Source organism: Salvelinus namaycush, chromosome 9, assembly GCF_016432855.1.
Source record: "Salvelinus namaycush isolate Seneca chromosome 9, SaNama_1.0, whole genome shotgun sequence".
Taxonomy (NCBI): Eukaryota; Metazoa; Chordata; class Actinopteri; order Salmoniformes; family Salmonidae; genus Salvelinus; species Salvelinus namaycush.
In genome coordinates this window covers 17,392,240-17,419,836 of record NC_052315.1, presented here as the reverse complement: position 1 = coordinate 17,419,836, position 27,597 = coordinate 17,392,240, and the positions used below count along the sequence as shown (strand labels likewise).

Genomic DNA, 27,597 nt, shown 5'->3' with positions numbered 1-27,597 from the left:
CAAAACTGCCCCTGCAGCCATAAGAAGTTCATGAAAAAAGCATCTATTTTTAATTAACTCTGCAACTCTTCCAACTATTGTTTTCAACTCTCTAGAGACCGCAGGAGCGGTAGAGATACTCTTAATGATCGGCTATGAAAAGCCAACTGACATTTACTCCTGAGGTGCTGACTTGCTGCATCCTCAACTACTGTGATTATTATTATTTGACCATGCTGGTCATTTATGAACATTTGAACATCTTGGCCATGTTCTGTTATAATCTCCACCCGGCACAGCCAGAAGAGGACTGGCCACCCCTCATAGCCTGGTTCCTCTCTAGGTTTCTTCCTAGGTTTTGGCCTTTCTAGGGAGTTTTTCCTAGCCACCGTGCTTCTACACCTGCATTGCTTGCTGTTTGGGGTTTTAGGCTGGGTTTCTGTACAGCACTTTGAGATATCAGCTGATGTACGAAGGGCTATATAAATAAATTTGATTTGATTTTGATTTGATTGACTTTTTTCACAACTGCCACCAGTTTGATGCCGAAACATTAACAAATACATATTAACATATAAAAATAAATGCAAGTTTGTAAAACAAATATATAGATTATATTTCATGTTGAAACCTTCATAACACCAATGGTATTCACTAAGTTAATGGTTCATATTTAGGATAAGACAGCTTTGTCATTCTATTTTTTATATTTTAAAATCATATTATTCAATGATTTCATATCCTGTAAGTTACATGTGATAAAGCCACACAGAGGGCCAGAGATTGTTAGACAGCTGTGATAATCTGAAGTACCCAAAAGGGCCACTAGATGTCTTGTGAAAGATTACATAAAATCCTTGAAAAATACACATGTTAGTTTACTGGTAAACTTCAAAAGTTTTTAGTAATATATCCTCCTTTGCAACCCTAGTCCTTATTTACCTTACACTTGACCTAAAGTAGTCAGGGTGGAGTTATATAATTTCCTTCCATTTTTCTGTTAAAAGTATGAGTCTGCAGTATTAATCAAATTACTCTCTTCCTCAATACAGGTGGCTGCCATGCCCTGGCCGATTTGGACAACATGTGCCACCACACAAACCAGAGTTAACTTTCATTAACAGGGTTGGATAGTAACCTGACATGACAATTACATTTTAAAGGACACTTTCCCACTTGTATAGGCCATGCCATGTTTCTTAACAGTGGCCATATACATAATCTAGTTGTCTCGTGTAGAAGTTGAGGGTGCTGTTACCATTCTTCTTTCTGAATGAAATAGCCATTGTCTTGAAGAAACCCCACAAAGAGGGGGAGCAATGGATAGAGAGGAACATATCAGAGAACTCCAGAAGAGGAACAATAAGCATTGGGCTCAAAGAATTGAGAAATTAGAAGAATTCCTTCCATGTTTTTGAAACGTACTGATGTTTTGTTATTGATTTGAAAACACTACTTTAAAAAAAATCATAAGTAAGCAAAAATGTATTCTCTGGTAGGTATCTGTTTGGGTATTGGCATCTCTGTATTGTTCACCAAGGAGAAATATGAACAATTATTGCAATTTGGAAAAGGATAAATGTAGGGTCAAGGCAACACAATTTGTACAGTACAGTGTACGGGTCGAAGGTCATCCATCCCGCTATCTGCTTTCACCTTATTTCATCAAAATTGACTGGCACATTCTGTGCAACATTTCACCCTTGAGGATTCTAGTTGGGCACATTTCATTAGAGACAAGCAGTCACCCTTTGTCTGCAGTGTTCTTAACTCAGACCAGAGATGTGGCAATGACATTAATTTAACTTGTCATCTTTTGCATAATGTTCTCGTTTTTAGCCAAACATTGCACTTGAATGCAGTAGGCTGTAATAAAGAACACGATCATAGACCATCAAAGATCCAATCATGGAATTAAATTGTGTGAGATTCATTCAACAATATCAGAATGTAATTTATAATTTGAGGTAAACGGGTAGTACTGTAGTTTGGAAGCCTGTGCTGGTTTAGGAGAGGGAGCAGATAGAATTCATAGATTGCTTCCCCATTTAGTACTTTGAGTTTGACTAAATTTGAGACTGAGGTGTGATTCAACACAGACATGCACCTTGTTCAAAACAACAACCCAATTAAGAGACCAGTGTCAATAGACCGTAGATCTGGCTTCATAACATCTTTAATTACGTTTTCAGTCCTGCTGGTAGATCTATGTCTCTGTACACAAATGTTATGTATGAGAATGTCATCTATGAAATGCAGTACCTGTCAAAAGTTTGGAAACACTGACTCATTCAAGGGTTTTTCTTTATTTTTACTATTTTATACATTGTAGAGTAATAGTGAAGACATCAAAACTATGAAATAACACAAATGGAATCAGGTAGTAACCAAAAAAGTGTTAAACAAATCAAAATATATTTTAGATTTTAGATTCTTCAAAGTAGCCACCCTTTGCCTTGATGACAGCTTTGCACACTCTAGGCATTCTCTCAACCAGCTACATGAGGTGGAATGCAGTTCAATTAACAGGTGTGCCTTGTTCTAAGTGAATTTGTGGAATTTCTTTCCTTCTTAATGCGTTTGAGCCAATCAATTGTGTTGTGACAAGGTAGGGGAGTATACAGAAGATAGCCCTATTTAGTAAAAGACCAAGTCCATATTATGGCAAGAACAGTTCAAATAAGAAAAGAGAAACGACAGTCCATCATTACTTTAAGACATGAAGGTCAATCAATCCGGAAAATGTCAAGAACTTTGAAAGTTTGAAAGAGGAGGAAGGGAAGCGCTACTAAGGTACACTATAGTAGATTTTGGTAGATAGAAGGTGCTCTTTGGTAAAAGGGGTAAATTGGTCATCAAAAAGAAAGGAGGACCAAGGCACTCTTCATATAATTAATTAAAATGCCTTTAATTAGTATGGCATGTTCAATAGAAACAAAGTTTTTTAAAAACCGACACGTTTCGGCTGCATGGCCTTCCCTGACGAAGGCCATGCAGCCGAAACGCGTCGGTTTTTAAAAAACTTTTGTTTCTATTGAACATCCCATACTAATAAAGGCATTTTAATTAATTATATGAAGAGTGCCTTGGTCATCCTTTCTTTTTGATGAACTTTGAAAGTTTCTTAAAGTGCTGTCGCAAAAACCATCAAGTGCCATCATGAAACTGGCTCTCATGAGGACCGCCACAGGAAAGGAACATCCAGAGTTACCTTTGCTACAGAGGATAAGTTCATTAGAGTTACCAGCCTCAGAAATCATCAATTAATTGCACCTCAGATTGCACCTAACAGAGTTCAAGTAACAGACACATCTCAACATCAACTGTTCAGAGGAGACTGCGTGAATCAGGCCTTCATAGTCGAATTGTTGCAAAGAAACCACGACTAAAGGACACCAAGAAGAAGAGATACTGGTTAAGTGGGCCAAGAAACACGAGCAATGGACATTAAACCGGTGGAAATTTGTCCTTTGGTCTGATGAGTCCAAATTTGAGATTTTTGGTTCCAACCGCTGTGTCTTTGTGAGACGCAGAGTAGGTGAACAGATGATCTCTGCATGTGTGGTTCCCACTGTGAAGCATGGAGGAAGAGGTGTGATGGTGCTTTGCTGGTGACATCATCTGTGATTTATTTAGAATTCAAGGCACACTTAACCAGCATGGCTACCACAGCATTCTGCAGCGATACGCCATCCCATCTGGTTTGCGCTTAGTGAGACTATCATTAGTTTTTCAACAGGACAATGACCCAACACACCTCCAGGCTGTGTAAGGGCTATTTGACTAAGGAGAGTGATGGTGTGCTGCATCAGATGACCTGGCCTCCACAAACACCTGACCTCACCCCAAATGAGATGGTTTGGGATGAGTTGACCTCCCTAATTTTTTCCAGTCACGCTGGTCTACTTATTGACCACCGCCCCCGGGGGGCTGCTCCAGAAGCGAGACACCTTACTGGCTAATTTTGTCTGTTCGGGGCGGGTGGAGACCGCGGGGAGGGAAACAATAGATCAGCGCCATTGGTCTCTTGCGGAAAAGCATGCTCACTTGAACGGCCACTTACGCAGACTTTGGTTCGAGCTTCTTAAAAGGGTGTGTGTTTGTGTCAGTTAGACTGACAGTCGCAGGGCCCCCTGGGTTAAATTCTGGGGCTTCCCATCGAATTTGCCAGGTCAGAAGTGTGAGCGGTGCAGGAGGCCATCAAAATTCTGATTGGCTGGTGCAATCGATTGGTTAGAAAATAGAAAACGCATGTTTTCTTGTTTGTATTATCTTTTACAAGATCTGTGTTGTTCTCCAACATTAATTTCACATTTCCACAAACTTCAGTGTTTCCTTTCAAATGGTATCAAGAATGTGCATATCTTTGCTTCAGGTCCTGAGCTACAGGCAGTTAGATTTGGGTATGTCATTTTAGGCGAAACATTTTTTTTTAAATGACCAATCCATAAGGTTAAGATAGAATTTTGCATGGGCTGTGTCTCAATCCACTGCATCTGCCAATGGCAGCCTTCCGCATCTGCAGTGGAAGGTGGCTGAGCTACAGCGATGTTTGTCAGACTATGAGACATCCCGAAAATCATTCCTCACAAACTTCTGTAGCATCCAAACGGTTTGGCCTACCGTTTCTCTTTGACACCCACAAGACTCACGGACTCGTGTGAAGTTGGTACCGCCTATCTGCCAACATAAATTTTTCTTTGTATGAATTTGTTACTCAAAACGGTTCTATGGGCTAATACAGAGTTTCCCTAACTCAGTCCTGGGGACAATATTTGTTTTTGCCCTAGCACCAATTCAAATAACTCAAGCTTTGATTATTTGAATTAGTTGTGTAGTGCTAGGGTAAAAAAATAAAAATACATGCATCCTTGGGGTCCCCAGGACAAGGTTTGGGTCAAAAACCTATTTTCCATAATTTTTTTTTTTATACTATACCTAAATGGTTCCTAAAACTCATAATTCAGATTTAAGGATTAACTCTAAGAAAGTACCTGTATCCTCCACTTGAAATCACTTTGGGTGGATCCCATTTGCAAGCAACTGTGTCTTAGCCATCATATTGAATGCATGGCACGAACTGGAGCTGCCAAGCAAGTTTACAACACTCAAAAGGTTGTCACTAATTACAACAGCAACATGGGCTAAATGGTAAAAAAAATGTAATGTGCGTTTGTCTTAATTCAAGGTAAGGCATAAGGTTAAAGTGGTTAAGTTTAGTATTAAAATCAGATTTTAATGAAACATTTTGGAAATATGTAGGTTTTTAGCTACAATTGACTTTGTGGCTGTAGTGATAACCACACGTTTGGAAAGGTCATTAGTTAACACAGCCACAAAGATCATAATTATGGCTTAACCCCACCCATTTATACAATTTCTGATTTTAAACCTAACCACTGCTAAATGTAAGGCTCAAACAACCTGAAATAAACACACAACACATTTCACAAGGATTATGTCCTTGTTCTTTTACTGGTTGCATGAAGAGTCCTGAGCTTTTATAAGCCCACTATTCTATTGGATTTGTGGAGAGTTGTACATCTACCATGATCCTTTTGTTGTTAACCATGTTTGACAGGTAAATGTTAATCATTATATTGTCATTATGATGAGAAAGACACGTCAAAAAACCGTTTAGCAGTTGCACTGCAAAAAGAATTTTATTAGGCAGCATTTTCATTTCGCAGAAAAATAGCCATCAGGTGCCATCCAGTGGTATAGTACAACTGCAGTTGAATCTGACACAGTTGATTTGTTTCCTATTGTGAACATGGTACTTCTATTCTGCGAAGAAGTTACAGTGTCAATACAAAGTCTGAAAAAGAGTTGTTTAAGTACAAAAACTAAAGACAATGTGACAGTTACTGAAATGAAGTCTGAAACACAATCATGATCATTAATGGGTTCGTACTTCTCCGCAACCAAGTTCCCCACAGGTTTTAGCGAACGGTTTAAGCAGACGCATTCCTGAGCATTTCTACCAAAACTCAAACCCATACAAATCACTTAAAATACACCAAAAATAAAATCCAATCAATTTGAAAACAAAAGGACAGTCAGAATGAAAAACCGATGGATGATCTGATCAGAGACATTTAAAACTCAGATGTTCAGTTCAATCGTGTCTTAGTTTGAGGAAAGAAAGTCAAAGGGACTATAAAAGCAACATCTGAATTCACGAAGCTTCCGTGAGCAATATACAAGCTGCAGACGGTTTCACTTGCATACACTTAAACGTGTGACTGGGAACAAGGGTGTTCAGACCTCAGTAGCGGCGACCGAATGCCCCGCCACCCTGCATCCCACTGCCTTGCATCATCTGGTTCTGACGATTCAGAGCTCCAGAGAGGGACTGGGAGGTCCCCGTTGGCATGTAGCCACCACGACTGTGGGTGAGAAAAGACACTAAGTATCAGTATTGCTAAAAGGTTTTCGCCCTAACTGGAGGGAATAAAAGTTGCACCTGGCTCAAAAGATGAATCCATCTATATATATATTTCAACTTACCCTGCCATTCCTCCCCGTGCCCCAATGTGACTTTGGCCTGGGATGCCACCGTCTCGACCTGTTTGCCATGTTCGGTCCCCATCTATTTTCCGTCCTGAGTCCCAGTCACGGCCCACCCTGAAAGAAACAGCAGACAGTTGACGCAGAGAAGTGCAGAACACACATTGGTCTCCAACTGGTGAGAGGTAAATAAACTTGTCAAAGCCATCTAAATCAAGCTGACCTTGGATTAATAGTACGCTTGTCATAACTTCCTGCAGCGGTCCAGGTGTCACGAGTGTCCCTTCCGTGCCTCTCGGTACGGTCGGAGAAGTGCTGCCGAGAGGGAAGCACGATAAAAAAAAAAACAATCAAGTACACATTTAAAAAGCCACTAAATGGGAGAAAATGTTGTAAAACAGAGGTGGTCCTACAAGGACCTCAATGCATACATATGGCCATGTCTCTTACCGCACTATCCCGGTCCGCAACCACAGCCCGTGAAGTGTCCCTCCTACAGGAAAGATCTCAGATTATTAAACAAACATCCAGCAATGATCAAAGCATGTGGCATACAACTACAAATTCACCACAAACAAGCAGTTGGCCAGTAATACTACCTTTACATAAGTTTACATATAGGCATCTGTTACAGAATCAGTCGAAAAATATTTGACACCCCTATAAGGCCTACACAACAAGGACAATGATGTCATAAACCTTCATAACAGCTGATGTCAGCTCGCGGCAAATAACCTTAGTCTACTCTGTACCTGTCAATGACGGAATCGTCCTGGTAGCGACTGCGGTCCCTGTGGTCAAAGTCGTGGTAGCGCTCCTGGCGACCGAAGTCTGAGCGCCCCCCATAGCGGTCATCCATAGCCAGCCTCTTGTTGTCCTGCCAGTTGTCTTTCCTACAAGCAGCAGGTCTTTGTCAGTCAGTCGCAATAAAATATTCCCAAGCCACGCACACCTTTACATGACAGGCATGCATACGGAAGATCTAGAGGCTGAGGTTGTGGTTGTGGCCATATCCATCTAAAAACCTGCCCAGGAACTGCGGTCGCAAATTAGCCAGTTGGCTAAAACTGGCACTTTTACTGAAACGTTGATTAATGTGCACTGTCCCTGTAAAAATAAACTAAAATCTATTTTATAACAGCGACATAGACTGATGCTATGGAGAGGGGGAAAGACAGGGATAAAATGTGTACCTGCTGTCCACGTCGGCGTATGGCCTCTTGAGGGGCCGGCGGTCCTGCTCGAAGCGCAGCTGCTCCTGCTGCCTGCGGAGCTCATCCCTCTCCCGCTGGATCCTCTCCTGCTCACGTCGGCGCTCATACTCCACTCGCTGACGCTCGCGCTCCAGGAACTCACGCTCCAAGCGATCAAAGTTCAGCCGCTCCTTTTCCACCTCCAGGAAGTTTCTCTTACGCAGGAGGCGTTCACGCTCCTCCTTCTCCCGGAACAGGCGGATACGCTCGCGCTCCGTGCGGCTGTCTGCACCACTGCCGCGCTCACTGGAACAAACAAAGGACGAGAGATATTTTTTAGCTGATCCCACTTTGAACGACGAGTCCCTTTTCAAAGCATACTACCAACTGTTATAACAAGCTGGCTTCAGGTGAAATGTCCTGCAACTAGAGCAACTCCTCACCCAGAGTGTCTGCGTCTCTCCACCTCCCTGATGTCCCTCTCCCGCTGTCTCTGTCTCTCTCGCTCCCGCTGCTCCTTGATCTGGTCAAACGACAGTATATCCTTCTCTTTGCTTGCAGACTTGCGGTCACGACTCTTGGTGCTCTGGATTGAATAACAGATCATGTAGCGTAACCACTTTTCAAAAAAGTTTGAAGTGAAAGTTCAATAGATGGAGTACAGAGGTCAACATGTGGGTATCTTACCCGGTCTTTGCTTTTGGCTTTCACGCTGACAACAGGCTCTCCCTTAGACTTGTCCATCACCACTGTTCTCTCGTTGCGTTTTCCATCTTTCCCGACCTCCCCTTCAGCCTTTTCATCCTTGTTTGCATCGGACCTGGATAGAGAAAATGTTAAAGGAATAGTTCACCCAAACTACAAAGTGACATATTGGTTTCCTTACCCTGTACGCAGTCTATGGACAAGGTATGACAGCAATCTATGCTTTGGTTTAGTTTCCCTGGCACGGTTTCCAAATGCTGGAAACAGTACCAGCCACTGCCAGGGAAATGAAACCAAAGCATGGATTGCTGTCATACCTTGTACAGACTACATGACATACAGTACATAATAACTTAATGTGTAATGACGTGTTCTCAGCCTTTACTTGGAGTCTGAGGAGTGTATCCCATCGGTGCCAGACTGGTCAGCAGGTTTCTTCCCAGCAGGCTCATTCTTAGCCTGGAACAGCGGTCAAAGTGACAGATTAGAATGGTCAAACCTCACTTCTCTGAATGAAGGCAACCCATTAATTTGAGAAACACTACAGGTTTACTGTTGTGTGTACAGCAGTGGTCGGTCTCAAAGGCAACTGATATGCACGGTGGTAGATAATGACCCTCACCCTCTCAACAGAGATCATTCTCCCGTGGAGCTCGGTCCTGTGCAGGTGGCTGATGCACTTGGTGGCCTCATCTGTGGAACACATGGTGACAAAGCCGTAGCAGCGAGCACCGGGGCTACGGGCATTAGTCACCACTTTAGCTCCAACAACCTGAGGGATGGAGAATGATAGGACCCTAATTGTTGGGCAAGGAAAGTGTGTGTGTGGGCTCCAAAAGAACAGGTAGTACCATTCCACATCTTCCTCAATTATTCTGACCAAAAATAAAACGTAACAATTTCAAAGATTTTACTGAGTTACAGTTCATAACAAAAATCAGTCAATTTAAATAAATTCATTAGGCCCTAATCTATGGATTTCACATTACTGGGAATACAGACAAGTTATGTGACCAACAGATGCTTACAAATGAAAGGAAGGAAGTGGATCAGAAAACAAGTCACTGTGGTGTGCCCATTTGCCTCAGGCAGCACGACATCTCCGCATAGAGTAGATCAGGCTGTTGATTGTGGCATGGAAAGTTGTCCCACTCTTCAATGTGCGAAGTTGCTGGAGATTGATGGGAAACCGGAAGACCAGGTTGATCTTACACGTTGATCCAGAGCATCCAAAACATGCTCAATGGGTGACATGCCTGGAGAGTATGCAGGCCATGGAAGAACTGGTACATTTTCAGATTCCAGGAATTGTGTACAGATCCTTGTGACATGGGGCTGTGCATTATTATGCTGAAACATGATGTGATGCCAGCGGATGAATGGCACGACAATGGGCCTCAGGATCTCATAACGGTACCTCTGCATTGAAATTGTCATTGATAAAATGCAGTTGTGTTCATTGTCCGTAGCTTACTCCTACCCATACCCCACCATGGGGCACTCTGTTCACAACGTAGACATCAACAAACTGCTCGCCCAAACAACGCCATACAGTTGAAACCGTGAAAAGAACTTCTCCAGCATGCCAGTGGCCATCGAAGGTGAGCACTTGCCCACTGAAGTTGGTTACGACACCAAACTGCAGTCAGGTCAAGACTTTGGTGAGGACGACGGGCACGCAGACAAGCTTCCCGGAGACGGTTTCTGATAGTTTGTGCAGAAATTATTCAGCTGTGCTAACCCACAATTTTATCAGCTGTCCGGGTGGCTATTATCAGACAATGTGGAGGTCCTGGGCTGGTATGGTTACACATGGTCTGCCGTTGTTAGGATGGTCGACGTACAGCCAAATTCTCCAAAACGACGTTGAGGCAGCTTATGATAGAGAAATTAACATTAATTTCTCTGGCAACAGCTCTGGTGGACATTCCTGCAGTCAGCATGCCAATTGCACACTCCCTCAAAACCTGAGACATCTGTGGCATTGTGTTGTGTGACAAAGCTGCACATTTTAGAGTGGCCTTTCAATGTCCCCAGCACAAGGTGCACCTGTGTAATCAGCTTTTTGATATGCCACATCAGGTGGATAAATGTGCACAAAATTGAGAGAAATACGTTTCTTTGCATGTAGGGAAACTCAGGGAAAATTTATTTCAGCTCATGAAACATGGGACCAACACTTTACATGTTGCATTCATATTTTTGTTCAGTGTACATGCATGCACATACACCAAAAAGGGTGGTATTTCTCCTCAGGATACTGACCTTCCCATACTTGCTGAACAGAGTCTTCAGATCAGTCGCTCTTGTGGTGGAGGAGAGCCCGCTAACCCACAGGTTTCTGCCACTACTAGCTGGAGCATTGCCTGCAGGGGCTTTTGGAACACAGACAAACATGACTCAGGTGGACATTCAACTCAGAGCTGATTCAGCACCTCATTCAGGCGAGAGCACATTACTTGCAATTATCTACAATGGACATCCCAATTACAAAACGATAGAGGGGGACAATATTCACACTTACCCTTATCCTCTTTTGAGTCAGGCTTGCTACCCTTTTCCTCATCAGAACTAAAGGCAAAGAGAACACACAATGAATATTTGGAACTTAGAAGACCTGGGGGAGGGGGTCTCATCCAGATGAATTATACTTACCCTGTGCACACAGGAATTATCCCCAGCATATACAACATCACAGTGATTTGGGTGGGTGTCAATGTCACTAGGCTGCCTTAGATGGTCAAAGAAACTCCCAATAGATGCAGTAAAGAGGTCAATGGAACGTAGACCATGAGGGATAGAAGGATGCCGGAATGGTGCTTATTTGGATTGATTGGGCTGCATTACATTTAGTAGCCGTGCATTTTCAGGTTTAGAAGTGACTGCTAAATGCTAAGTCCTGTTCGTATAAGCTTGTAGCATAGACGGTGATAGCCACTCGTTTAACTGTAATGCAGTTGGAGACAATGACATGAACATTCATTGGGGTTGACATCCATACAAGCATTATACTCCAATTTTTACCTTATAATAGTGTAAAAAACACAAATAGCCTAAAAGTTGAGTAATTTTGCTTGGGGGGGGGCAATGAGGAGATTTGAGCTCTTTCCCTCACGGCATCTTTCCACCACGCGTTTCCATTGTTTTGGTCAAGTTCCATTGACCTCTTTACCACATCTATACATTCCTTTATGATGGTTAAGAGGTGAGGTATAGGTGGGGAATGACAAAATGAAAACTTGACAAATGCGCAGACCATTTTGCCTCCAAAAGAGCACCAAAACTTGCTAAAAAAGGAGCCAATGCAACAGATAGCCATTGTTCTAGTAGACAGAAAACAACAAACCTCTTTTTCTGATCATCGCCCTCAACAGAAGAGGACTCTTTCACTGCCGTTGATTCTGCAGCGTTCTCTTCAGTCTTGTCTTCCTCCTCACCCTCAGCCTTAGAAACCATTTCAGAATCAACAGCGCTTCCGCCCTGCTCGTTTACACTAACAGCCTGAGTACTTTCAGCGTCAACGGTGTCTTCCGGGACATTTTGCGTGTTCTCAGCGTCTTTAATTTGACGTTCAGTTAGCTTAGCAACGTCCTTGTCGCTAGACGACAGTTCAGTCTCTACATTGATGGCCTCCTCTGCATTAGTGGTGTCGCACACATCGTCTTCCTCTGCAACATTGACCGTGTCCACGGTGGTGCCTTGATCTTCAGTTGGTGGCTCCTGGCACTCTTCATTTAGTGGCTCAGATAAACAAGACCCGGCTACTTTCTCATTTTCTACGGATTTAACAGGAATAGAATGGCAGAGTTTAATTACTTCTGAAACACAGCAATGGTTAACGTGGAACTGGCAAGGCTGGAAAAGGACGTGGCCCTCCGCTGTCATTGAACTATGTATACACAGATATACACGTAACAAGAGACTGGAAAAACCAAAGAGACTGACCAAGCAGCCTAACTCCTCATTCAAGTCGACCATTTCAGTTCACCTGATCGCAAGGTAGAAAAAGATCTGATCTGAAGAAAGCCACAAGATCACCAGGGGCACAAGGAAGGTCCGTCTTCATGCAAGTGCTGACTTCATGAGTGTCCATAATGTGGTAAGTGACATTGAATTCAGAATTCCATTAGTCTCATGTCCAGTGAGAATATTAGGCTTTTGAATGGTTGGTTTCAAATGGGCCTCAGTCTTCTTTTCTTCTGGCTCTGTGTGGCAACCTAAAAACACTGCATATCACTTGCAACATCTCACTAACTACATCTTTAATTACTGGCTCTGTGCTTCAGATTGTTAACCAGTTCTGTGTTAATAATAGGAGGGTGCCAAAAATGGACAGATTAATGTGAGTATTTAACAATTTTAGTTAACAAGCATCAACACACAGTCAGCAATTATCTTTGGATTTCCAGTCTCTGACCAACCACAGCAATAATTTGTATCTAACGGACTTGCATTCCAAGGTTTACACTGCAAAAAGAAAGTGTGCATTCATATGAACTTCCAACCACTTCTCAAAAAGGTACCTATTTCTTCCTTTGAGTCTTCGGGATCCGGATCCTTCTCTTGAACCTAAAGAAATAAAGGGAAAATGTATCTAGTGTAACATTGGTCGGTACCAACCACAAATGGCTTTTTACTGTCACTCAGTGTGTTTTCATTCCAACTACAAACAAATGACCAACTATACCTCTTTAGCTGATGGGCAAGTGAGATCTTCATTATCTTCCATGTCTGCTACTTTAGGCTGTACATCCTAGTTTTAGAAAGAGGAAAAAAAGACTCACACACCAGCATGGTGCAACATGTCAAACAAGTACGGTAATATTGTAATCATTAGACATGACTGTTCCACACAACTCTAGCGCATGTGTCTCACCTCTTCAGGTTTGGCTTTGCCCATTGGCTCAGTAAAGCCAGAGATGCCGATGTCGTGTTCATCTTCGTTCAGGACTTCATCCGTGTCATACTCCTCCTCTCCCGGCATACCGTTGTCATTCTCAGCTTCATCAAGCACATTCATATCCAGGATGTCCATGTCCTGCATGTTTTCCATGTCATCCTTGAAGGCATGTGAATTCATCAATAGATTGTTATCCAGGGAGACTAACAGTAGAGCAAAGCGATTACATTAGATTAAACCAGGTGATTCAATGGTTGATACACACCTGCCCATCACCCGAATCTTCCTCCATGGTGCAGTCCTCTGGTTCATCGTTCTCCTGTCTTTTCCCTGCAGAAGAGCAATGTCTCATTTTAAGGCTCTCTGTAATATATTTTATCTTTACTTCAAGATATTATTGCTGACTTAAGACCTTGCTTCCACTCCTTTAAAATACCTTTGGAGGTCCGTTTAGCCAGTGCCTTCTTAGGAGTTCCATCGAGAACAACCTCCATCTCATCTGGATTTCCACCCTCTTCTTCAATCGCCTGTGGAGAAATTGATGACATGATGAATGAATGATTATCATGATTATCTAGCTACCTAGCCAACTATGTTAGATCTGGTTTCAGGAGTTAAGCCAATTTGGCTATTAAACACACGGCTATGTGGTCAGTTATAGGCTACAAGGGTGCTGGCTGGTGGAATTATTGTTACTTAACGTTAGCTAGCTATGTATACATCTTTATTTTACCTTTATTTAACTAGGCAAGTCAGTTAAGAAAAAATGACGGCCTACACCAGCCAACGCTGGGCCAATCGTGCGCAGCACTATGGGCCTCCCAATCACGGTCGGTTAAGATACAGCCTGGATTCGAACCAGGGAGGCTGTAGTGACACCTCTAGCACTTAGACCGCTGCGCCATTCGGAAGCCCATCTGACTCGGGAAGCTAGCTGCAGGCCTAGGCAGGGGCCGTGTTTCGCAAACCTCTATTTTTATTTTATTGAATCTTTATATAACTAGGCAGGTCAGTTAATTACAAATTATTATTTACAATGACGGCTTACTTATAATGCCTCCCAGGCCAAACAATCCCATTACCCGGACGACACTGGGGCAATTGTGCGCCGCCCTAACCTCTCAGTAAGTTACCCACCTCCATTCAACGTATTTTATGTATTCCAAAACTAGAACATATGATTCAAATGGTGAACTAACCACCAAGACTTTTGGTAGTTGAATCGGGTGTGTTAGTTCTAGAATACGGAGTAGGGGTACTCGAGGAAAGGGAACCATGTGGCTAACGCAACGCAAGGCCATGGTTAGCTAACGTTCACTTTTCATTTGGAGTGAATATCAAATTTAGCTAATGCTAGTGGTTATAGCTAACTATTGATAATTATATTAACTAATTAAATTACAGGTTCCACTTAATTGTGGAATTAACACGAAAGGTCATCTCAGTTAGCAAAATACCAAGCACATTAGCACAGCTAACGTTATCCATCTACTAGTTAGCATGTCTACCTTTTTCAGCCTCTCGGTCAGCGTACTCTTGATGCCAATGGTGTCCAAATTTCGTCTTTTTAATTCGGCTTTTAAGTCAATGACTCTCAACTCCGACAATTTGCGAATCGCTCCCTCAGGAATCTCAACAGCCCCAGCTTCTCCTGCCGAAGAGTTTTCAGCCATTATTACACTGAGAAAACGCAACAAAAAAGTGTTTGCAATCACCGAATAGCTGCTCTCTTGCGCGAAAACAGGCGGTCTACTGTTACAAAATGGCGTACTTTGAAAAGGACATTCCACTGCGCATGCGTTTTTTGATAACAGTTTGTACCTGAGGGCAGTAGGTGGCAGTGTTCTTCTTCTTCTTCGACGAGGTTTAACGGCGGTTGGCATCCAATAAATGCTGCATTACCGCCCCCTACTAGACTGGAATACAACTCCCTTATACTTTACTTGATAAACAAATAAACAAATACCCGACCATCTAACACTACACTCACAAAAAATAACACCACCGTACTCCACTTTTTAAATATATTTAATCCTACCTCATGCCAAGAACCTGAAAGGATGGGACACCACCACTTAACACACCCTGTAACTCTTCTGATGTCAAGTTTCACACACACATACCTCTCTGCAGCTGCCACCACAACCTTTTCTGCGACTTACGTTCCATCCCTGCAATACAGTTGATAACCATGCTATAAATGCAAAAAATCCAATCTTACTGAAACATATATAACTTATTGGCATATCCCTCTTTACTGGTACATATTTACTACTCACACCACTCCTCTCAGGATCCGTCCACCTTGACCCATATTCCTCTACTTTCTTCACTGCCTCAGCATATGACAACTTCTGCACTACTCTAACCTTGGAAACCTCGACCTGCCTCTCTCGCACGGGTAATTTCTGATCCCCAGCCCCATGGGCACCCCTACAATTAACACATACCACTACTTTCCCCATTGATACACATTCCTTTGTCTCATGGCCTTCTGCACACTTCTCACACTTAGGAACCTCCATCCTACACACTGCTGCCACAAGCCTATAAGCTTGACACCGGCAACAACGTAATATATTCGACACAAAAGCTTGTACAGGATATATCCTAACATCACTTTGTCGGGCAAAGATTCAACATCAAAACTCAAAAGAACAGACAATGACTCTTCACTTTCACCACTCACGCCACCCTGTCTGCGTTGCACCAAACAACGAGCATCACAAACACCGGGAATCTTCCCCTTCAGTTGGTCAACTTTTACATTTACTGCTACCCCAGTTATCACTCCATTCAATGGCACGCTTTTCTTGAGAGCAAAACAATTCACATTTCCTCGCCTCCATTCGATTAATGCAGAGCGCTTTCTCCCTCTGACCAGCAGAAACACAAACAATTATCACAAGACCACTTCTGGTTACCCTCACCATTTCCACAGCACCCAACTCTGTTTTCACCCACCCTGAAACCACAAATGGATCAGCCAAAAGGCAAGGGTCCACTTTTTCCAAAAACTTCACTTCTACTATCACAGACTCATCTTTATCCTGACCGATGGCGCAAGCCTCGGGCTCCGAGAACTTCACCACACCTACCACCTCCGATACTTTGACCTCATTCACTTCCATTTCTCCTCCTGTCTTCAGCTCACTCTGCTTACACTTTCTACTATTGTTCTTTTTTCCACCATTTTTAACTGACTCAAGCTCACCCTCTTCCTCCCTCTCTCTCTTAGAACTCCTCTGCCTCTCTTTTTCCCTCCATTCCTCCTCTGTATTCCAAGTATATGTTTCCTTATGATAATACTGCACTTCTCCTGACATACATCTTGTTCTTGCCTTCTCAAGGGACGCCATTTAAACAGCTGTCACAATCTCCATACAATCAGCATGAAACCCTCAGGATGTAGCGCTCAACAGTGCATCCCGCTTATAAAGCAGCTGCTTCGTCTTGATGTACTTCTTTATCAAAAGCTACCGCAACACTTTTCCATTTCAAACAAGCACGCTCTTCCTACCACCATCCCGGGCAGTGTCCTTGTTAGGAAATTATTTGTTTATATTGTATTAAAGGGAAATTTGAAATTCTGAATGTTCAAAAACACGGTTTAATAAGTTATTTATGTTTTAAAAAATGACTAATATTTCATACCACCATGTGAAAGAAATGTAATAATACCATGCCCAAAATGTAATGGTTCTGCTTTGAACTATAGAAAAGGCACTATGTTTTCATACAATTTTCACAAACACCCATTACAATTTTTTTTTATCTCTGTATCCTTTAACATATAAACAATGCAGGTTATGGGATCAATTTGTTGTAATGCAAGTTCAAATGAAAATCAAATCCAATTTTATTGGTCACAGACACATATTTAGCAGATGTTATTGCGGGTGTACTGTAGCGAAATGCTTGTGTTCCTCGTCCCAATAGTGCAGTAGTATTTAACAATTCACAAATCTAAAATAATGGAATTAAGAAGGATGAGCAATGTCGGAGTGGCATTGACTAAAATACAGTAGAACAATAAGTTGCACAATACGTTAATGTGTAGGTCTGTAGACAAAACAGAATGGGTCGCACGCTTACGTTCCACAAATTGACAGGACTAACATGAATGGAAGTTTTGCATGTTACTGAACCAATATGTGATGTCCTCTACTTGACCATGAGGAGCAAGGAAGCCAAGGTTCGTGGAGATTTAGTTTGTATACCAGTGGTTTGCCCACAATGACCGTTTGCTTTTCTTGGACCTCCTCATCCAAGTTCGCATACCGATGCTGAAGGTACACAGTGAATGTCAGCTCCTTCTGTAATGAGAACAAGCTAAGACAGATGCGTCAGAGCTCATAAAAAGGGATAGTCACATAGCTCATATAAACCACAGGCCTACACAGAGAAGGGATTCATAATCACTTCAGCAAGGTTCCTACAGGGTAGCTGGGCTCTCCCATATCCAATATATTGTTTTTATTTTTAACTCTGCATCGTTGGGAAAGAGCTTGTGAGTACGTATTTCACGGTAAAGTCTACACCTGTTGTATTTGGTGCATGTATAAAATAAAATGTTATTTGATTTTGACAAATCTGGTAACAATGATATCCGATTTGGATTTCCAATACTAACACTGGTCCCACTGTCTTGTGGAACCGCCGAGAGTCAGTGTGTAATTTGAACCCTCACCTTGAGTCTCTGTACGCCCTTCAGGCGGGTGTAGAGGCCTGGAAGCTCTGTGGGCAGAAGGATGTCCATTGGCAGTAAACTCCCTACATCTAGGAGGCTCTCCTGATTACCCATCTTCAGATCCATATCCAAACCCTGCCATCATAAAGAACACAATAGGAAACAGGAACGAGTATGATTACATGTCTACAGGACAGAAACCTATTACTGTGCAATGTTTAATAGGGTCACCAAGCCAGATTGTGCTGCAGTGGAAGACTATTGAACATATTAAGATGTTTTGACAATGGAGCAGCTAACCTCAGCGAAGTCTGTGAGATTGGCAAAGCAGGACACAATGTCCTTGGTCTTCTCCAATATTCTGGTGTAGATGATCATGATGTTGGAGAACTCTGCTGCGAAGCCCAGCTGCACCTTTACGCCACAGTCAAACTGCAGGTTACGGCTCTCTGGAAGAACTGGACAGAGACAGGCAATGCTTATTGAAGCCGTTATGCAGTGCTTACTTAGCTCTACCTGAACTCATATCAGCTCCAAGAGTGAATGCCTTGGCATTAGCTCAGAGGGATAATGTTATCTTGATTTACACAGATGACCCAGCTTCAAAATCCATTTGGTCACTCCACTACTGTACCTTGATTGAAAAATGCATGGTGAATAAGCCAAAGGTCTCACCATGTGCTATGGCCCACTGCAGGTTACGTGCTGAGGTGGTCTCTGACCAGCAAGAGCTCTGGATGCGGTCAGTGAGTGCACTAGCTCAGACAGATTACTGCTTAACTCTAGAGCCTGCCGCACTCGCGTGATCTCACACAGACCCATGTCTGTACAGATACATGAACCAAACAGAGAAACTACATTAACAGACATTTTTAAAGATTGGTGTTCATGATATGTCACAATACTTTGAAATATGTATTTTTGTGTAGCGTATATTGAATGTAATCAGTAATAGTGATACCTTTGGCCACCCTGTCCAGCATGACTGTGACCTTATCGTCCTCCATGACTCTCTGTTTGAGGAAACTGTTTGAAGATTCCATGAGACACATCGTCTTTGTTCACCTCAAAGGCCTTTGCATCCACACACCGAGGCATAATCAGAGATTAATATAACACATTCTGTGATACTTGTATTTGAGTGAAGGAGGTACTTCTAGGCGGCAGAGAAGAAACTCACGTGGCAATACCAAACACTAAGTTTGAAGTCACTTTCAGTTGCCCTGGCTGTGGAGGGATGCCGTCGTTCAAGTTTCTCACAAGTCCTCAACTGGCAGCTTCATTAAATAGTACCCACAAAACAGAAGTCTCAAAGTCAACAGTGAAGAGTCGACTCAGGGATGCTGGCCTAATAGGCAGAGTTGCAAAGAAAAAGCCATATCTCAGACTGGCCAATAAAAAGAAAATATTAAGATGGGCAAAAGAACACAGACACTGAACAGAGGAACTCTGCCTAGAAGGCCAGCATCCCGGAGTCGCCTCTTCACTGTTGACGTTGAGACTGGTGTTTTGCGGGTACTATTTAATGAAGCTGCCAGTTGAGGACTTGTGAGGCGTCTGTTTCTCAAACTAGACACTCTAATGTACTTGTCCTCTTGCTCAGTTGTGCACCGAGGCCTCCCACTCCTCTTTCTATTCTGGTTAGAGCCAGTTTGCGCTGTTCTGTGAAGGGAGTAGTACACAGCGTTGTACGAGATCTTCAGTTTCTTGTCAATTTCTCGCATGGAATAGCCTTCATTCCTCAGAACAAGAATAGACTGACGAGTTTCAGAAGAAAGTTCTTGTTTCTGGCCATTTTGAGCCTGTAATCGAACCCATAATGCTGATACTCAACTAGTTTAAAGAAGGACAGTTTTATTGCTTCTTTAATTATGACAACAGTTTTCAACTGTGCTAACATAATTGCAAAATGGTTTTCTAATGATCAATTAGCCTTTTAAAATGATAAACTTGGATTAGCTAACAGGAGTGATGGTTGCTGATAATGGGCCTCTGTACGCCTATGTTGATATTCCATTAAATATCAGCCGTTTCCAGCTAAAATAGTAATTTATAACATTAACAATGTCTACACTGTATTTCTGATCAATTTGATAATTTTTTTTATTGGACACATTTTTTTGCTTTGCTTTCAAAAACAAGGACATTTCTATGTGACCCCAAACTTTTGAACAGTAGTGTATATGGGCCTAATCATAGAATTACATATAGAATCCCTATTAATTTAATAGGATCTCTGTGGGCCAATAGTAAAGATTTGTCATTTAACTTTCAAAGTATTAGCCTACCTTTTAATGTGGCATAAACACAACCAGTCATGACGTTTTCATTTGACTGTCAAACAATTACTTCAAAAGGCTCATGTAAGCTAGCTGGGCACGTTATTCAGGGACGGCTGAACGACAGGAGGGTGAGGGAATATTACATTTTTCTGCTTATAATTTCCGACATTTGGTAGTTTATTTGTTAGTCAACTTGTCTATAATTAGGTACATGTAGCTTCTCTTTTTTTATTACTTGATGCTCGTCCAGAATATTAAATAAAGCCTTGCTCATCAGAATGATGTCATAAATTGATAGAATGATCAATGCATCATCAACAATCTAGTTGACATCGGTAAAGTTTTCTCTTTCATTTCTGCTTCTCTCATGGAGCGAGGACGTTTGGGGACCAGGGAGATTTCCAAATGACATCAGTTTGACTGGTTTAAAGAAAATGAAAAGCTGTGAAAACGATCCAACACCTTTCTGGTAGTATTTCAGTTCGTCTTGGATGCATATTTTATGTGGTTGAAAATGAAATACTGTCATCTTTTATATAGCTGGATGAAATTGCACATTTAGACTACACAACAGTCCCTATGTGCGCAATCGCATTCTCTCAAGATGTTGAAATAAATAAATAATATTTCTCCACTCATGTTCCTGAGACAAAATGTACATTTGGTCTATCATTTTACTGTGAGGAACACTTAATTCTGCAGGAGTTAACATTATAATAGGCTACATGTGAGGCCTACAGTCAGTGTCCAGACTTCAGTTACTATTAGGCTACAGTGCCATTTGATAAACACCAAAAAGGGTTTATGAATCAGTGATTGTAACCTGAATTGATGTGTACACTGCTGTCCGCACGCGTCTCGGTCTCGGCCACTCATCTCTGACTTGGCAAAATGTCGGTGTTATAGTTGAACCACACCGCATTTTGGCAGATGTCCCGAGTTCATGCCAGATATGGGCCGAATCAGGAGAAAGTGGTACTGGCTAAGCAAGCAGTCATGTACATTACCTTATTATGTTCTAATATCATAGTTTATCATGGAGTTAACTGCGCTGGAGCCAGCTGACCGGACCAGGCGGACATGTGCACACTGGGAGAAGATTAAGCTCTCTCCATGTTTGAACCTGCAGATGCAGTGTCCATGGTAGGTTGGGGTTAAAGGGCAAAGGACCAGCTCTGGACTGCTTCCACCCAGAACCTATTATCTCACTCACTGCCCAGTGGCATGGAAGCATCTTCTTCATGTTTTGTGTGTTGCATGTCTAAAATGCTTTCCTCAAATCAACAGTACTTCTCACTGTATGTGGGAACTGGGTATATAATGACTGGAATATGCAATGGACTGACCTCTTCTTTGCCTCTGAACCACTGGAAGCCAATAGCAGTAGGACCACTGGCCTTACAGACCAGCACCACCTGCCTCCCTCTGTAGCATGCTGGGCCTTGGGCTGCATTGTTATCTGGATCCGCTCCATCACTACACACACGCACACATAAACACACACGCACAAACACACGCATGCACGCACACACCAGGTAAGATGACTGAGAGGATGCCTGTAGTGTTGATGTTTTGCCAAAATGGAGCTGGACTATATGTCACATATTTCAGAGAGAGAGTTAGGAATTTGTTGAGGTTTAGGCTATTTGTGGCAGTGAGGTACTGGACAGCGTCATGGTGCTCCTTTGTCTTCAAGCAGTGCAGCAGGAAGCCCAGGGTGAAGGAGCGCTCAGACAGTCTCTCCAGGAGGTAGCGGCCGGGGCTGCCTGTCAGGCTGAGAATCTGGAGCGAACAGCTGATCATCTCATTCTCACTGTCAATCAATGGTGGCAAACCCCTGTCAGGTCAGGAGAAACACTCATTCTCTCCATGGGGCTTTATGCCATCTTTCAGACTTCCACAGCTTCACAACATCACAAATTAAAAGTTACAGATTGACTGTTATCATTGGGTAAAGATGACAAAGATTCTTCTGTGAAGAATATAAGGTATGGATTTACATATCAACATCAAATCTGTATTGATTATGAGTCAATGTTTTTAACATTGAGTGTTTAATTTCAAAGTCTCACCTGCAGCGGAATCGAGATTGCTCAGTGATAACATTGGCAAGTTGTCGCCATCCACATTTGGCTTTGTCCAGCATGTCAGCTAACCTGTTCCGAGCTCCTTCACTTAACGTCCCAATGCTTAGATTCCAGTCACCTATCTCTAATCTGTCTTTAAACAATACTGTTGTTTGGAGGGAAAATAACAATTGTAAATAATGGTTATTGATCCTAGTTTTCACAGTTCTCAAATTAAAACAATTTTAAGCGGTAACTCGACTGCAACAGTGGTCATTCAGAGTCAAGGGTGCCAGTCACACCTTGAGTGGCTGTGATGGCAGAACAATACAGAAGACACATTGTCACAACTTTCACTTGCTGATGCTTAGTGATTGGTATGCAAAGCATGCAAAAATAACGTATGATTGGATTTTACATAGCCTAGCTAAAAGCTATAACATGTATACAAAAAAAAAAAGAAGCTGATCTACCTCCTAAAAATTAACACATTAGATTATAACAACAAATAAATAACTGCTGTAGCCTATTTATCCGAATTTACCAAAAAACTGAAAGCGCATCCATTTACTTGCGTTCTATTCAGATGCATACGGAATAACCTGAGATTAATTTCTTCGTCCACGTAAACTACTATGTTTATCTCAAAGCATACAAACCCCTGCTTCTTTACCGATTCCGATGATGTTTTCGATTAGATAAGTTGTTCAATAATTTACAGTGGAAGAACAGACAGACCGAACGCTCTACTAGTTCAGAAATCTCTAAATCTCAATCTCTATTTCAGAAGTAGCCTACAGTAATTTGCCTTTGCCAATCTCGTCTGTGTGAATAATATTCTCCCAATTAGGTTAACAATGCGTCACTCCTCATTTCACATCGTTTCCTCTTTTGTGTCATCCCTTTGTATTTTCATGAAAGCAACCATGTTCCCCCTTAGGTTTAGCCTACTTTCACCTTCTCTATCTATGCACACCAACACTCAGCTTCAGGGGGAAATATACAGTATATCTAAGAATGCATTTAGACAGATAGCCCCTTTTCTGATCTTTTTCAATAATTGGGTCTTTTGACCAATCAGATCAGCTCTGGAAAAGAGCTGTTGAGAAAAGATCTGATGTGATTGACCAATTAGTGGAAAAAATATCATAATTGGGCTCCATTGTGAACTCAGCCAGAGAAGCTTGGAATGATCAAACTCAACCACATGTTGCAGATTAATCAAAATCAAAATGTCAAAAATAATAAAAACAGAAACAGTCATTGAATTTAGAATGATGTTTATTCACCATTGATAGACAAACTCTTGCATGAAATAAATAGACCTCAACGGGTATTTATTTAGGTGTTCACTCTGACAAATGACAAGAATAAACAAGGCCTTCATTTTTCTGAAAGTATCTAGCACCGCCATGCATCGATCACAGAGTATTCCAGATGCCATCTGCAAGATGTGAATCAAAACTCCTACTCTCACATAATATGTGAAAATTGAATGTGTGATATTTTTCAAAGAAGTTTATAGATGGTAACATTTGAGATAAGAAATCAAAAGGCAAAAGTTAAGATTAATAAAAAATCCAGGTCTTTCTTTTTGACTTTACTTACAACAAGTCCAAGTTCTCAAGGTGATTCCTTTTCAGCAGAAAGATGACATACAGACTGACAGTATTGAGTTGGTCAGGTTACAGCTATGCTGTAGTGTCTGGTGTACACAACACAGATCTGCAGAGAGCAGCTGATCACTGAGGGGCTCTCTCTCACTGGCTCTGGGTCCTACAGCTTCTTCCCTTTGTGTAACCTGTTAAAGCGCAACATGTGCTCCTTCCTCAGGACCTTCCAGTACTCATGGCTATCTGGCTCCAGCTCATGGACATTCTTAGGGGGACCCAGCTGCAACCGGAACAGCCTGGGAGGCAAGAGAGGTAGCAGCTTGGTGTCACTTAAATTGTTCATATGAAATGCTTTGTAATTATTAATTAATAACATTATATGTTTAAAACAAAAGCTGCTATTCATGGACATGAAGTTGAGCATTAATAAAATATCCCAGAAAAACATAACTGATCTCCAGCTATCTTCTCAAGGTAGTACCATATTTGAGCACTTACCACTCTGGGTACTCCTCGGCAGGTTTCAGTGCAGGGTCGTCTCCTTGCTTAAAAATGTTGACTCCAACAGCGTGAGAGGTGAGCTTCACAGGGTCCTTACACACCTCCGGTCCCTTCAGCACATCTTTCACCATGCCCTTGCCCTTCCCTTTGGCAGCTGGGAGAGAGAAAGTAAGTTGAGATGAAAACAGGTTATGACTCATTCAATACTTTAGCACAGCTTTCACTGGTCTTATTACAAAACATGGAACAATGAGTTAGAGAACATGAACAAGATTGGACTTCTGCTTTGTCTCTGCTTTGTTCTAGCCATCTCTCCCCAGTGTTTTTGATAAACATATGAAATTGTTTCCATGTATAGATTTTGAAAAAAGTCTTACAAACAGTTACATTTATTAACTGATTAATTGATCTGTAAATGCAATAGCATATATTTAACATCATTGGCTCAAGATATTGTCCTGAATGCTATGTGGCAAGGAAACACTCGGATGAAATTCTAAAGATCCAGTGCCTTGAGATAAACTTCACAATTAGAGATAATATGCAAAAGCAAGTCAGATGCTGTGATTCAGTGGGTGGGTGTGAAATAATTATTTTGATTGCACATGCATGAAGTTATGTCAGGAACTGTGGTACATAGCAAGTAGCTAGCTACCTCACTATATTGATGCTATAATTATTCATACTGTAATCAAAGAAATAACATTGCTCATCATGTCTGTAATTTACCTGTTCCTGGGTTCATCACCCAGTTATCTTTTCTAATGGTAACTAGCTAGCTAGAGACATTTTCTTGTAAACATATTATCCACCGTACCATTTTATTGTGGGGGAGAAGGATTTTTACAGACGCCATTTACTTACCAACTTTCTTTGCATATCCACACGTCGGAATTCTATACAACAGGTTACTCATACAAAATCTCACAGGTGTATTGGTCGCAAAGCATTTAATTCTCATTGTAGAGCAGAATAATCCGTACCCTGCCATCCTTTCTTGCGGTAAGGGATAACACAAATGGCCACCATGCATGTCTTTGACATTCATAATCGCCACTTCCGGGTAACTTCTTCTCCTAAGGAAAACCGAGCGTATCAGCCGTCGCTGAATTTCTATTGCACGTTACTGCCACCTGCTTGGAGGAATGCATGCGATCACTGTGCCTCTATGCGACAGCAAAGTACCAATCATTAAACTCATCTGCATGAAATCGAGAGAGGAAGATATCCACAACAACAGGTTGACACAGAAATCCGTTGTAGGTGGTTGATCAATACTGGACTGTGACTGTATCAGAGATGGATGGAAAGGTAGCGGGGTTAGTAGTTAAGGAGGACGGATGGAGTGTAGTGATGGAGTGGAAAAAAGTAGAGGTATAGTAAGAGTAAAGGTTAAGAAGAAGAGGAAGCCTGAGGAGCCTTTGCAGGTCTTGTCAGAGGAGAGTAGTGATGATGAGGGAGGTTCGGTTCACAGTGTTGTACTGAGAGAAGTGGAGTTCAAGGTGTTGGTGAAATTTAAGGATCAAGGTGGACTTACGGATGTGAGTCCTATCGCGTTGACTAGGGATTTGGAGAGTAAAGTAGAAGAGTTTGTGTCTGCTAAAGTTCTTTGTGATGGAAGTTTGGTGGTGGTGCGTTTCAATGCTAAACAGTATGAGTTGGCGCTCAAACTCAAGCAGGTATGTAAACGTGTGGTTGATAGTAGCATGCCGGATCAAACTGGACGGAAGTGGGTGAAGGGCATTATTACATGAGAAAGGAAGAAGGTGGATAGCTTGTCAGTGCTACTAAACTTTGAGGATCTGGTATTGCCAGGAAAAGTTAGGATTGGGTATATGAGTTACTATGTGCGAGCATATGTTCTGAAACCATTGCATTGCTATAACTGTCAAAGGTTTGGGCGTGTAGCTCTGGTGTGTTAAGGCAAAAGGAGATGTGCGAAGTGTGGGGGAGAACATGCATATGGGAGATGGGGAGATGGGGTCCAGTTAAAGTGCTGTAACTGTAGGGGTGCCCATAGTGTAGCATATGGGGGTTGTTCAGTGATGAAAATACAGGTGGGAAGTGCAGCAGGTGAGGAGTGAGCTTAACATCTCGTATGCAGAAGCAGTGAAGGTAGTTCACACAGAAACAATCGGGGCACCTAGAAGAGCAGGTATTCCAGGGCAGATTGGGATGTAGGTTGGGCGTGATGGAGGGAGCAGAATGGGGGAGAATACAAGACTGGTAGGAGACATGAGGAAGGTTGTTTCATTTGTGACAGCAGCAATCAATTGCACCAAAAAATGACAATCAAGGACTAAGATAAAGATCATAGTGGAGCAGGCAGTGAGGTATCTTGGGATCACAGTAACTTCATGGGAAAATGTACAGGGTGACCTCAATAAGATTGAGAATCAGTCCAGCCAGGAATCATGTATTGGTTCATTTGCATTATGGTGTTAATCATTCAATGGAATGCCAGAAGTTTGATGGCTAATGGGCAAGAGTTCAACCAGTTTCTTGAGGAGTTACCAGCCAAACCTGATGTTTCCAGGAGACATGGCTAAAACCTACTAGAGGTTTTGTAATACAAGGTTATGTTGCAGTCCGTAGAGATAAGGTGGCAGGGGGAGGATGAGGGTGTGCTACCTTTATAAAGTGAGGGATCCCTAATAGGTGTGTGGGAGAGGGAGTGGAACAGGAGTATGTAGTGGTGGAGGTGTGGTTGGGAGGGGGGAATATGGTAATAGTGAACTTTTACAACCCGTGTAAGAGACTGGAGTTGCGGGTCCTTGGGAATGTAGAAGGTCAAGATAGGAGATGGGTAATGTGGTGTGGGTATTTTAATACTCATAGTACGCTCTTGGGAGGGTTACAGACTTAGGTAAATGGACAAGTGTTGGAGGAACTACTGGATGAGAAAGGGCTTGTGAGTCTTAATGACGGCTGGGGAACAGGATTGACCCAGTAACAGGAAATGAATCTGCTCTGGATCTTACTTTGATCTCAAGTTCAATGGCAGGCAGATGTAGTTGGGAGGTTTTGGAAGAATCTGCAGTGGGTAGTGATCACTATCCTATCATATGTACTGTAGGATTGAGGGAGGAAGAATCAGTAGGAAATGAATTGAGGAGATGGATATTTGGGAAAGCGGAGTGGGTTCAGTTCCAGGAGTT

General features: G+C 42.2%; 2 protein-coding genes and 1 pseudogene across 2 annotated transcripts; all 3 read right to left on the bottom strand.

Annotated features, from left to right (window-relative positions):
* Positions 1 to 5,610: 5,610 nt before the first annotated feature.
* Positions 5,611 to 15,054, bottom strand: LOC120053765 (scaffold attachment factor B2-like). Its single transcript, XM_039001004.1, has 19 exons — positions 14,796 to 15,054; positions 13,724 to 13,814; positions 13,553 to 13,617; positions 13,264 to 13,446; positions 13,075 to 13,140; positions 12,911 to 12,956; positions 11,734 to 12,163; positions 10,912 to 10,958; positions 10,653 to 10,762; positions 9,010 to 9,159; positions 8,773 to 8,846; positions 8,370 to 8,502; positions 8,126 to 8,268; positions 7,683 to 7,988; positions 7,242 to 7,382; positions 6,940 to 6,982; positions 6,713 to 6,804; positions 6,490 to 6,606; positions 5,611 to 6,368 (listed from the first exon to the last, which is right to left on the bottom strand). Exons 1-19 carry the CDS (start codon positions 14,958 to 14,960, stop codon positions 6,248 to 6,250), a joined length of 2,523 nt encoding a protein of 840 aa, XP_038856932.1. The 5' UTR covers positions 14,961 to 15,054; the 3' UTR covers positions 5,611 to 6,247.
* Positions 15,055 to 15,326: 272 nt separating this feature from the next.
* Positions 15,327 to 22,062, bottom strand: LOC120053168 (annotated as a pseudogene).
* Positions 22,063 to 23,588: 1,526 nt separating this feature from the next.
* mrpl54 (mitochondrial ribosomal protein L54) lies at positions 23,589 to 25,524 on the bottom strand. The gene is made up of 3 exons (XM_039000526.1): positions 25,304 to 25,524; positions 24,437 to 24,593; positions 23,589 to 24,234 (listed from the first exon to the last, which is right to left on the bottom strand). The coding sequence occupies exons 1-3, from the start codon at positions 25,485 to 25,487 to the stop codon at positions 24,102 to 24,104; spliced, it is 474 nt and encodes a 157-aa protein (XP_038856454.1). The 5' UTR covers positions 25,488 to 25,524; the 3' UTR covers positions 23,589 to 24,101.
* Positions 25,525 to 27,597: the final 2,073 nt, after the last annotated feature.